Source organism: Salvia hispanica, chromosome 6 (genome assembly GCF_023119035.1).
Source record: "Salvia hispanica cultivar TCC Black 2014 chromosome 6, UniMelb_Shisp_WGS_1.0, whole genome shotgun sequence".
NCBI lineage: Eukaryota > Viridiplantae > Streptophyta > Magnoliopsida > Lamiales > Lamiaceae > Salvia > Salvia hispanica.
In genome coordinates this window covers 47,952,142-47,965,312 of record NC_062970.1, presented here as the reverse complement: position 1 = coordinate 47,965,312, position 13,171 = coordinate 47,952,142, and the positions used below count along the sequence as shown (strand labels likewise).

At 38.6% G+C, this 13,171-nt stretch overlaps 2 protein-coding genes across 2 annotated transcripts; both read left to right on the top strand.

The window, feature by feature from the left end:
- Window positions 1-1,139: 1,139 nt before the first annotated feature.
- LOC125191881 (putative disease resistance RPP13-like protein 3) lies at window positions 1,140-9,762 on the top strand. The gene is made up of 5 exons (XM_048089308.1): window positions 1,140-1,191; window positions 3,283-3,401; window positions 6,859-7,618; window positions 7,766-9,541; window positions 9,677-9,762. Exons 2-4 carry the CDS (start codon window positions 3,297-3,299, stop codon window positions 8,107-8,109), a joined length of 1,209 nt encoding a protein of 402 aa, XP_047945265.1. The 5' UTR covers window positions 1,140-1,191; window positions 3,283-3,296; the 3' UTR covers window positions 8,110-9,541; window positions 9,677-9,762.
- LOC125195620 (disease resistance protein RPH8A-like) lies at window positions 8,353-9,537 on the top strand. Its single transcript, XM_048093753.1, has one exon. It carries the CDS (start codon window positions 8,353-8,355, stop codon window positions 9,535-9,537), a length of 1,185 nt encoding a protein of 394 aa, XP_047949710.1.
- Window positions 9,763-13,171: the final 3,409 nt, after the last annotated feature.

The following is a 13,171-nucleotide window of genomic DNA, read 5'->3' as shown; positions in this document are numbered from 1 at the left end:
AGTCGGTCCCGCAGAGCAAGTTCCAACATTGTTTGGAGTTGCTTAATGTCATGAGCTGTTAGTTGCCTGTGGAGGGCAAATCTGATGCAAGAATGGAGAAGTTTGTTCGTCTGGTGTTATGATGATGCGTCTGTAAGGGAGAATTCAAGTCAAGGTGGAGATTTGTTAGTATGCCTTGAATTTGTATAGGATTAGGTTTCCTAATTGGGATAGGATTACGTTTCCTAGGCCCGGTCTATCTAATGTGTGCCTATATATATGGGAGTAGAGCATGTAAATCTGTGTCTCTGTTTTGTTTGTCAATTACAATATTATCCTATTTGTCATAGCATCAAGAAGTTAGCATAATTAATTAGGATAAATTAGAAAAATTAGATAGTTTCTGACCGATGCAGCCAGCTGCTATATTATTGTTATAAATTAATCCACTGTACTAAATCATTTTACCAATTTCGATAGCACAATATATATATAATCGAAAGTCAAATTGTCGGCCATAATTTAAGATCACTGTCACACCTAATCCTCAGCACAACATAAAATGAAATACAACTCAATGGATGAAGGTCACAATTAAAACTCAATTATAGTGGACGCACTTAGTATTATGGCCTGTGAAGGTGGATAGTTGTTTGCTTATTTTTCCATTATTTTTTATATTGTTCTTAAATCTTGATTGGCTTTTTTTTGGTCGAAATGCAGCCAAGTCTCAGTCAAATAGTGAGGCACCTAAATACACGTGGCTATCGAAATTAGTGAAAATATTAATAATAGAAATAGCTGGCTGATTCTTTAAAAATCAGCCACTCCTAATATTTTTATTTGTTTTATCCTAATTAATCGAGTAACTTTTTGAAAGTATAATCTTATGAAAGTTAATTTATTAATTAAATCTTTACATAGCAGCCTAATTTACGCCATAGCACGTGACTGCATCTACTTGCTTCCTTTCACATGGCTTATACTATTATAACTGTCTAAGCCAGCTAAACTATTTATTACTGTACTACAATTATTATTATTATTTTCCATTTAATTTCCAATCAATTTGACCACATTAAGTCTTTGAATTTTTTGTTCAGAATCATTTCCACTCTCTAACATTCAAAAACACTTGCTGGAGCTAAGGAAAAGAGTTGAATCGGAAAATCAAATCCACACCGGCAAACTTAAGAAGATATAATTGCAAAGGTATTTTCTTTTCTATGAATACTTTCAAATTCACATGATTATGTTGATTTTAAATATATTTTGAAATCCTTGGCTTAGAGTTAATTTATGCAATCCAAATGTAAAAGTTTTTAGTTTATTTGAATCCTTCAAGTTAGAGTTCAATAGCATAGAAATCTTGATTAGAGTGTTAATATTGATCTGAATGATTATGATCGATGTTATGTGGATTTTAGTACATTTAGAATTTATTTTGATGTAGGAATTATCTGGATCCAAATCTTATGAACCAAATCTAGATCTTGAGCACCTCAACAAGCTTTAAAATTTGTTTTAACTTTTGAGGACTAGTTTTGATTCTTTGTTAATGTATATTTTCTTAATTAGAGTTTATCTTGTGCTTTACAGAGTTAATCTACCATCATATCCATTTTGCTGTTCTAAAGATTAATAGTCATAAAGATTGAAACGATAAACGAAATAAGCAAATTTCAGAGACAGAGTAGTATTATACTATAAATCAGCCAGTTTTCATAGTTCGTAGCCAAGTGTTCCAAAGTAAAGTAAGGGTAAATTACTTATTGAAACTAAGTTGGTATGCACGAGTTTGTGATATATGCAAAAATCAATCTTATATAGATTCACAGAACCACACCCGAATGTCGTTTTTAGAAATTACGAAAGTCATTCTTAGTCTGTTTCGAGGTCATAATAGTAAGCATGACCTAAAATGATCTTAAAATGACATCCATATTTTTCAAATCCGAATTATAAAATGACCTAAAGCACACTAAAAATGACCTAAAACAAACTAACAATGTTCTACAATAACCTAAAACAAACTAACAGTGACGTGTTCGTTAGTTTCGGCACCAGAAATTAGTTCTACATCGATTATAACCCCACACAATATTCAATTTTCACTATCCATTTTTCCTGGGGAATATTTTTATTTTAGAGATGTTTATTTTAGTGCTAAGATAAATTGACAGAATATACGATTGGCTATTTGAAAATTACATTGATCAAACAAGCACAAAAGTTAATCAGTTCGTTAGTGGATTAGCTTGGAGTCTTTTTATATATTTCAATTCTCATTTGCTATTATAATAACACAAATGAAAAATTATTTATGAAAAAATTACATAAAAAGATTTACTACAATTCTAAGTTAATCATCAAGATTTTAAATGGTTGAAATAAAACTATAGACTCCACTTATTTTAGTACTCCATTCATCCCAACTTAGTTTAATAGTAAGCAATATCCAACATTATAGTTCTAGAGCCGTACTAATTTCAATAAAATAGGCCCAGAGGATATTAGCTCATTTGCACTACTAAAACATCAAATTAAAAGATGAATCAACATCGTCTTCTTTCTTTACATTGTCAGAATCGATGTAGCCGGTACTCTCACGTATCGATAAGTCGAAGTGGCGTCTAATTTAATTCAAGTCACATTGTGTTAGAATTTGAATCGAATTGCGAGAAATCAAGAAGAATGGAGAAACTCTTGAGAGAATTTTTATTGAACAAGATGAGAATTTACAATTGAATAATGTCTCTCTGTTTTAGAACCGAGCCCTAATTAGAAAAGAAAAGGGGCAAAACAGATTCATCAACTAATAGTTGATCCAACGGCTACCAAGCAATCTATCAACTAAAACAAATCAAGGGTCAGGATTTAAACCTGCATTTAAAAGCTTTTCCCTCTGTTTTCTAAGAGTTGAGTTATTTGAGCATTCTCCACAAATAGCATATGAAAATCTTATACGCGGAAAATATTATAAAATAATATGGAACCCAAGTTATTCGTAATTTGGTGAATTAGATGGGAGTATAATATTCCCAAACCTAATTATAAATAGTTAGAAGAGATGGGAAAACATAAGATAACACAATTCACAACTCCAAAACCCTAACCCTAGCCGCCGAGTAAATTGGTCTCTCTCTCTTTCTTTGCCTCGATTTTTGAGCCATCACAATAGGAAGATCTAGGGTTTTGGTTTAGCCTTGTCTTGTTCATTCTAATCCATAGAGTTGAATCGAGATAGATTGTTTTGTTTATTGTTCTTCCTAGATCTCATCAAACTATTATTGATTCTTCAAGATCCGCCCACACGGATGAATAATCAAGGACGCGAGAATAAAGTGGAAGATTCGTGTTCAATAAACCAAGGATTATCGGGAGGTGCTGCTAGCAACGTCAATCCTTCGATGGATAAAGAGGTAACAATCAAATCTATATCAAAAATAGCATATTTTATGTGTGTTCTTGATGTGTTTTATCTATAAATCTAGAATATTTGCATGAAATTGGAATCGAATACGTAATCATCTAAATAGATACGCAAGGACCTTTTTATTTTCCGTGTCTTCCGCTGCGGTAACCCCAACACTACACAAATCATGTTGAGTGTTCATAGAATCTCCATATCCAATGACCAAAGGGACAGTGTGTTAACAACAGATGGTAAAATCTCCAAGCAATTTGAATTCACAATATCACCGACAATAAATTCGTGTAGTGTCCATCATTTAAATTGCCAGTATCCACAGTTGTAGAACTAGTATTGGATAGAGCAAAGCCAGTTAGCAGATGCACATTGTTAGAGAAAACTTTGGTGCACTTATACGGAACATTAGTGACACCACTTTTCAAGTTAGATATACTTTCCTCTGTAAGTGACGTGACATGTGAACTAAGATGTGTATATGATCTTTTGGTCGTGCATCCCGTGCTTAGCATGCTGGGATTTGTTTGATTACCTGGTGCTGTATCTTTCTCTCCTGGAAGATCATCAATGCCGTCAACATTACCAAACATGAACCCTAGGAGACGTTTTTCCCCTTCAGCCTTATCGTACTCCTCATCGTCATAGACGACGCCCTCGTCTTCGGCAGCATCATCAAATTTCATGGAAGGAGGCGAAGATTTACTCTTCAATCCACGGAGCTCATAGAATATATCCTTGTCGTATACGGCCGTATCATACACCGACATCAACAATATATTGCTGTTACAATTCTTCGACGGTTCATCCGCATCAGATGATGTGAAGATTGAATCATGGTCGAAATTGCTCTGCTTGTTAAAGCCGCCGAAGTTTGAACTAGACTTTGGCTGGCCACTGACGTTGCTAAATGATGGATCATCCATGGAACGACGCTCCAACGAATTAGATCTCATCGGGATGGATTTTCCCCGACCCTTCTCCCGTTGCTGGAGGTGTCGAACCAGTTGTTGCAGATCATCGATCACGTTGTCGTGCTGGAAGTCTCAAACCTGTTGTCTCAGATCATCTCGATGTCGCGCAGATCACGTTGTCGTGCAGCCTCTTCATTTGGGAGATCTCCACGGCCGCCACCACGAGCATCGCCACGTCTACCGCCATGTCTACGTTCAACCATTGATAATGAAAGGAAGCAAACCATATTCCACATCGGAGAATGAACAAGAGTTGCAAGCATATATAATGGCTATCCCAACTCCATTAGTATGAGGCCTTTTGGGGAGTACTTCAAGAGCAAAACCGTGAGGGCTTTGCCCAAAGCAGACAATATCATACTAATGTGGAGTTCGGGTGTGCACCATCGATACCCAACACACCCCAAATTACCCCCTAAAAATCACATTTTCACATTTTTGCAATGGATGACATTTTTGGGCATATACGAAAATATAACGTAAAATGATGTGTATATATCTTCTCTATCTTTCTCTTCCATACTATTATATTTGATCAATTTATATTTCTTCTTATTATCAAAATAAATACTTTTAATATAAATCTAAACTTTTAAATAAATAGTTAAAATATTTAAGAGATCTTAATATTTTAAACTTTAATGATGAGTTATAATGGATATGTATTTAGACATTTTAAAAATCAACTAATTATAACAAGAAAACCTATCAATTCATAAATAGAATTGCTTTAGATGAATAGTACGTTTGTGCAAGCTACAAGCTGATGCATCATGCATGTTTATATTTTATTGACTTGGATGGAGTATTAATATATCAAGTATTAATTACTCCCCCGTCCCTAAAAATTTGTCACCTATTTCCTTTTTCGTCCGTCCCTAAAAATTTGTCACCTTTCACTTTTACTATTATTGGTAATAGACCCCACATTCCACTAACTCATTCTCACCCACATTTTATTTTAGAGTGAACTACAAATTTAGCCCCTATGTATGGCTGATCGAACGCTGGAGGTACTTATGTTTCAAAAAATGCACTAGTCACCTCTATGTATTGATATAATATCATTTGAAGTCCTTTTTCACTTTTTAGGGTCTTTAATGCCCTTCTCATCCTTCTATTTTTCTAAAATGCCACTCAAGGGCATTTCAGTCTTTCCAATATTTCACACTTTACAAAAATATTGATATGTCTATTTAAACCTCTTCTTCTTTTATGAAATTCACATTCCACTTCTCTCTCGTTCTTCTATCTGTTTTTCTTATTTTTTGAAAGTAATTCACGTCCCATTTCTTGTGTGCGTGCGAGAGATAGCGAGAAACTAACCCTTGTGCGTGCGTGCGAGAGAGAGTGAAGTAGTGAGAGTGAGAATGTCAGATAAGGAATGCCCAAGAAGGATGGAAGCTTAGGAGGGGACGAAAATATACCTCTTTGCACAGTTCAGAACTTTTTGAATTCCACCCCAAAACATAATATCAAATTATCCCCCCGAACACACTATCCAAAAGCCTGCCATGTGATTTAATCAATATCCTAATTAATTCAACATGAAAAGTAATGATAAAATATTGGAAAGACTAAAATACCTTTAGTGGCATTTCGGAAACAAAAAGAGGATGAGAAGGGTATGAAAGACCCTAAAAAGTGAAAAAGGACTTCAAATGATATTATGTCAATACGTAGAGGTGTCTGATGTATTTTTTGAAACATGAGTACCTCCAGCGTTCAATCAGCTATACGTAGAGGCTAATTTTGTAGTTCACTCTTTATTTTAAAACTAATACTCCTTCCGTCCCAATAAATATGAAACATTTGGTTTCCGGCACATGATTTTATGCAAGTGTTGTTTTGTGAGTTAATGAAGAGAGAGTAAAGTAAGAGAGAGGAAAAAGTAGAGAGAGTGATGTTTCCATTTTAGGAAACATTTCATTTTTAGTGGGACAATCCAAAAAGGAAAACGTTGCATTTCTAATGGGACAGAGGGAGTATATAAAAGTAGGATCAACATGCTACTAACTTTTTCAACCCATTTTCTATTACATTTCTTAAAACCCGTGCCGAGTCAAATGGTGACGAATTTTGGGGGACGGAGGGAGTATTATTTTTAAAAATTATACTCCCTCATTCTCACAATAAGAGTCACACTTTGTCACCATCCCATAATAAGAGTTATATTTCATTTTTACCATAAGTAGGTCTCACATTCTACTAACTCACTTCACTCACACTTTATTACAAAACCAATATAAAAAAGTGGATCTTACATTCCATTAACTTTTTCAACCCACTATTCTTTACATTTCTTAAAACCTGTGGCTACAATAGGAGTGACTCCTATTGTGGAACGGAGGGAGTATTAATTCTGCCCCCACCATATCCGGGTTCTGGATCCGCCAGTGTGTCGTGGTATAGACACCTTAATTATTAATAATTCTACCTTAATTCGTTTTTCACTATTGGTACGTGCATTTTGGCCAGAACATGTTGGAGGCCATCATCTTAGAGGCGGTACAGATAGCCGAACGTTTTCGGGTTGAGGAGCGAAGTATTACACGTTATGTGGAGATGCTCCTGGAAGAGGTAATAGATGGGTCGAGGAAGATGCTGGATATCTGGAGAGAGAAAGGACCGGAAGAGAGGAGCAGGCTAAATTATATGCTAGCTGACTTTGCTGAGGCAGCTCAATATTTAGCAGAGCATATAATATATGGTAGTGAATACGCTTTTCATCATGATGAGTATCCTTCCTCAGTCATCATGAATAGAATACAAAGTGGCAAGGAGGAGTTTGAAGTTTGTAACGACATGCACGGCGTTGGAGAAGAAGATGGTGTGGTGGTGGGCTTGGAGAAAGACGTGCAACAGCTTATCGGCAGAGCAATTCTTAACGAGGATCCGGACCTCTTGATTTCGTGTATCAAAGGCATGGTTGGTGTGGGGAAGACGACTCTTGCCAGACAAGTGTACAATCATCCGGTTGTCGTTGAAAAATTCAAGTACCGCCGTGCATGGATAACCTTTTCTGGTTACACAAGCGTACGTCTGGTGCTTGTGGAACTCGCAAAGCAGCTGTTGGTGGAATTTGATGGGGTTTCGTTGTTGCTCGAGGAAATGGACAACCAAAGTATTCGACGGATGCTTTGCCATAACATGGAAGGAATGCCATGTTTCATAGTTCTCGACAACATGCCAAGAGAGATGCTTCTGAAATTCATCTATATTGATATTCTGCTAAAAGGTAAGTATGTTATCTTCTTTCGATTCATTTAGGTCATGTTCGTCTTTATTTCTCTATCTTAAAATTAACTTTGCTTGCTTAAACTTAGTCTCTTTTTAGGTAGAGATAGAAATTATACCAATACTTATTAACATGGTGTATAATCAGGTGATGGAAGTAGAATGTTGATCACCTGTCACTATAAGCTTTCAGGAGACATCTTTTATACTCATGAAATGAAAGCGTTGGATTCTGATAAGAGCTGGCAATTGTTTTTGAAAACAATTGATACACTTACAAATGATGAGAGCAAATTCTCAAAGGAGTTGGAGAGGAAGGCGAAAGAGATGTTGAAAAAATGTGGGGGTTTGCCGCTAGCTATAATAGATGTGGGAAGGCAGAAAGCAAAGCAAAGACTTGCAGGGATTGAATGGGAAGAGATTTTTGATTCAATTGATTTGAGTGAGACATTGAAGTTATTGGAACCGATGTATCATGATTTGGATGAATAGTTGAAGCCATGTTTCTTGCATTTGTCCTTTTTTAAGGAAAATGCATTGATGAGGGAAGAAAAGTTGGGTCATATTTGGAATACAACTGGAACACGTATGCGATATTTTACATTCGAAAGAGAATTAGTAGTAAGAGTACAATATTATATACGAGGTTTAGTCGATGAATCCATTATTGAAGTTGTGCACGATTTCCGATTCGAAGATGAAGTAAAAGTATGTCGCACCAATCCTTTACTACACATGTTATCCATCAAAATAGCAGAGGAGGAATTGGGGTTGGAGATAATAAGGAATGATGGAAATGACCGACCCTCTCAGAGCCCTCGTCATCGTATTATCCATTGTGGCAGAGACAAGTTTAATCACTCAACGAATCAAGACAAAAATATTGTTTCTCTCATCTTCCATGGAGGTGGGGACTTCTTGGACAATGTTAGCTCGTCTTATTGGAAGAGTTTTGAAATACTCAGTCTACTTGACATGGAAGATTTTGGAGTGAAAACTTTATCAGAAACTATTAGCACATTGATGGAGTTAAGGTATTTGGGATTGAGAAACAATTATATACAAGAGATCCCACACTCGTTCGGGGGCTTGAAAAAGCTTGAGGTTTTCGATATTGCTCTAAACTTTTTGGTGGAGGTGCCGGATATCATCAAGGAAATGGTTAGCCTTAATCATCTTTACATGTCTGATGTGATTTGCCCAAACCCTTTGAAAGTGGATTTTTCACAGAATCTTGAAACCCTAACCTACATCTCGATTAATGATTGGACGTATGAGGTCATAAGGTTGAAGTGGATGAGTCGTCTCCGTAAATTGGGCATTGAAGAAATTGATGAAAACTCGGTTGTAAGCAATCTCTTTCCATCACTTTCTAAGTTGGAGAACTTTAGGCATCTTACCTTGAGGGGGTTTCGTTTCAGAAGCATGGCATATTTGGACGAGATTGGTGTTCTAGATAATCTCTATAAACTCCGACTGGATGGACGCCTAGCTAGACTACCAAGGGCCCTCAAATCTCTTAAAAAACTTTTGTACTTGGTTTTGGTAAATACTTGTCTTGACGAAGACCCCATGCAATTATTAAAGAAATTGCGCTATCTAAGAGGTCTCAAACTGCAGAATGCATACACTGGTTCACGAATGGTGATCGAGGAGGACAAACTTCAATATCTCGAGATCCTGCGCATCAATGAGTTGTGGAATATGTCATGTTTTACGGTTGGAAAAAGAGGAATATGCCGTCTAGAAGAACTAGAAATCAAGAATTGTCCACGCCTCGAGACCCTCCCAGAACAGATTGGGTCGATATTTAAAATGAGGAAGTTAAAGATGGTAACAACTAAACGCATTGCAACAAAGATCAGAAATTCGAGCTTCATCTCCAATACTACTATAATGGAAGTGGATATCAGTCCATAATGTTGTAAGTTGTTGTATTTTTTTATGGCATATTATTTTCTTCTTCCCTTTTTTACCCTTTGCTATTGTGTGTTTGTAATTTTTGTTTATAGTCTTCTGACAAATCACTACCCAATTGACTCCCTTGATCATTCTTCAGAGATTCTCAAGTCCCAACTGCATGTATCTTCCAAGAAGCTCGAAAGACCTTCGGCCAACGCGTTCACGACCCTGTCATTGGAGCAGTTCTTTGTTTAGTGTGAGTATATTAAAATGTCAACACAAATTTGTGTTGACATTTTAATGTGATCGTGTTAACATTTTTAATATACTGCGTTGAGCAAGTTAGCAATTTAAGAAAAGTTAGCATTATAACGCACCATGCACTTTTAGTTCATGTGCTTGCGTGGAAGTCTTTGGAACTTGCGCTACGTGGAATTTTTCATTTGTAAAAACCAAACTACTATTAGAACTAATCTTTGGAAGTCTTCATTGATAAGGATCCAAGTTGATTGTGATCCAATAACCCAAAATTTACACCCTTTCATGACCTTTAATTTTCTGTTTAATGTAAAATTCGATCTATTTGCGATTGTTTGCAGGTTGTTTTTAGCTAATTTGAGTTATTGTGCTATTTATTGAGTTTTCCCTCTTTTCTGTAGAAAGAAATTAGGTATAAATTAGGGATTTCATGCTACTTCTGATGCTTGTCTTGATGTTTTGTGATCTCAGTTGGAATTGAAAATCTTAGTCCATCTTGAATCTGCTGTTGTGTATGAGGGATGGGAAAGATGCCTTTGGAATATTTGCAGTTTGTGGAGAATGTGATATTATCTTGATCTGACCTCTGTATGAATGAATGTCGAGGAAGAATGCGTATTTTGCAATGTACTCCCTCTGTCCCAAGATAAGTGACCTACTTCTTTTGGGCACGGGATTTAAGGAATGATATTTAAATAAGTTAAAGTGGAGAAAGTAAAGTATGAGAGAGGCAAAAGTAGAGGAGAGAAGAGAGAATAAAGTAGGTTGAGAATAAAGTAAGAGAGATGACTTTTTGCTAAAAATGAAAATAGGTCACTTATAGTGGGACACCCCAAAAAGGAATACAAGTCACTTATCTTGGGACGGAGGGAGTATGTATATTCTCGGGAGGGTGATAGGGATGCCGAGGGAGTCCTAGCTCCGACTACACCGACGGGAACGGTAGATGAGCTGCCTAAGGGACAAGCCACGAAGACCTTGGAGAAGGGAGGAAGGGCGAACGAACGAGGCTGCAAGAAGACGCGCGATGTGGGCCCGAGGAAGGAGAGACCGAAGAGGAACATTTCACGGCCCGCCAAATACCGCGACTTCACGTCACATTAGTTATAGACTTTTTCCTCATTTTGAATTGTTGCCTTATGTTTTAATTATATTTTTGTTAGAACTTTATTATTTATGGTAGAACTTTATAATTAATTCTTTTCGGGTTTTCTTCTTAATTCTTTCCCGAATCGTAAGAGTCGAATCAAGCAGGGTCCGGATTCTATATAAAGAATCGATTAGAGAGTCAAAAAATTCATTCAAGAACAAAAGAAATAAAAGTATTTTTTCTTGAAACTCATGAAACCCTTAGTTGGAGCAACTAGGGTATCGTCTTTCCCTTTACATAAATTGTGAGTTACGTTCTTGATAGGGATTAAAACCTATCAATTGGTGCTTTACATTGCTTACTCTTCTCCCGGTGCTACGATGGATACTAGTTCGAAGCACACCGATAACCTTCCCCGCCGGTTTTCTCCGAGCAGGAATTACAGCACCTTGTGCTGGGCCACGATGCAAAGCTGAAATCACATCAATTTGAACTTGAATCCTTTATGCTCAGACAAGAGGCGACAACGAAGGACAGCCTCGCTTTGCTTCTTGCGGCAAGCCGCAACCGCGGGAAAGAACCGCCTGACCCCGCCCCTCCCACGTCCGCAGGTCGTGGCTGGAAACTTCCGACTTCTCAGGTGTTACCACCGCAGGGCATCGTGCCGGATCCCCTACCGCGGGTTCGACCAGAACCGCCCAGATTCAACGGGGAGCATGTGGTGGACTGGATTCGGAATATTCAGAAATTTTACAATCATCACTACACGCCGCTCGTGGACCGCCTCCACCTCACGTCCTATCTCTTTGATCACCCGGCATCTAAGTGGCTTACTTATTGGGAGGAAAATTGCAAAAATAAGACATGGGACGACTTCCTGTTGGCAGTGAAATACCGCTTTGATCCGGACCTTTACGTCGACTATGTGGGAAAACTAGCCACGCTCCGCCAAACGTCGACCGTCGAGGCATACCAGACTGAATTTGAGGAAATTACGCAGAACGCACCGCAGCTCGGGGACGACACTCTGATGTCGTTATTCATCGCTGGTTTACAGGATTCCTTCAAGCATGAGTTGTTGACGAAACGTCCAGTGTCGCTCAATGAGGCATTCGCCTTGGCACAACAACTAGCCGCCTACCACAAGCTTTCAGCGCCGCCAACCGTGCAACACAAACCACAGTGGGGAGACCGTGATTCTCGCCAACGACAACCGCCAGCCCTAACGACGGCGCCACCATCTCGACCAACGCAGATGCCTCAGGTCCGGCCAACGGGTACACAGCCGGATCAACCGCGCCGGAACGGCATACCAGTCAAGCGGATTCCAGCGGCTGAACGTCGCGAACGGACCAGGCTGGGCCTTTGTTGGTATTGCCCCGAGAAATACACCCGAGAACATATGTGTAGTGAGGTGTTCTACGCCTTAAAGGGCGGGGACTACGAGGACGAATGGCCGGCGAACGAGCACGCCCTCCATGACGATGCCGATGAACGTTTGGACGACGATGGAGAGAATATGGTAATCACCGGCGACGTCTGGCGACGTCTCCAGCATTCATGTTATCAGCCCTAAGATCAAACCGCGAGCGATCCGTCTGCAGGGGAAGATTAATGATGCCTCGATATCAGTCCTGATTGACGGTGGGAGCACACACAACTTTATTCAACCATCTGTCGCAGAAAAGCTAAGTCTTTCTGTCCAACCCATCAGTCCGTTTCGCGTTTTTGTGGGTAATGGCGAGTCGCTGCGTTGCTCTCACGCGTGCCTTCGCACGCCTATTACTATGCAGGGCTACTCGTTCGAAATAGACCTCTTCATACTACAGGTCAAGGGGCCAGATGTGATTTTGGGGGTGCAATGGCTACAGGAACTCAGCGATGTCACTAAGAACTATCTGAATCTCACCATGAAGTTTGGTTTAGGTGATCGTGAAATCTTCCTCCGAGGCGAGGGAGTGACCCCGCAACAGATTTCATATAATAATCTGTTTTCACTCATTGGTCAATAGCCGGAATGTGAGCTATTTGAGATGGTGTCAGTCCCTCCGGATTCGGAGCCATCGCCGACGGCGGATACAGCCCCGCCCATCGACGCCACGTTGGCTGCAGTCATCGATAAATTCAAGATGGTTTTCTCTGTTCCGACAGGTTTACCACCACCTCGTACAGTAATTAGGTTTGGTTGCATTTTCATTTTACCCTTTTATTATTTCATGATCTTTGGAAACATAATGTCTAGCTGGTATACACTGTGTAATATTCATTTTTGCTCTCTGCTTATAAAAATTACATTAGATTTAG

Bases quoted from the DNA above. Each gene is read 5' to 3' on its own strand.
- LOC125191881 (XM_048089308.1), top strand. From the start codon at position 3,297: ATGAATAATCAAGGACGCGAGAATAAAGTGGAAGATTCGTGTTCAATA. The intron at 3,402-6,858 runs GTAACAATCAAA...CATTTTGGCCAG, and splicing joins ATCCTTCGATGGATAAAGAG to AACATGTTGGAGGCCATCAT. The intron at 7,619-7,765 runs GTAAGTATGTTA...GTGTATAATCAG, and splicing joins TATTGATATTCTGCTAAAAG to GTGATGGAAGTAGAATGTTG.
- LOC125195620 (XM_048093753.1), top strand. From the start codon at position 8,353: ATGTTATCCATCAAAATAGCAGAGGAGGAATTGGGGTTGGAGATAATA.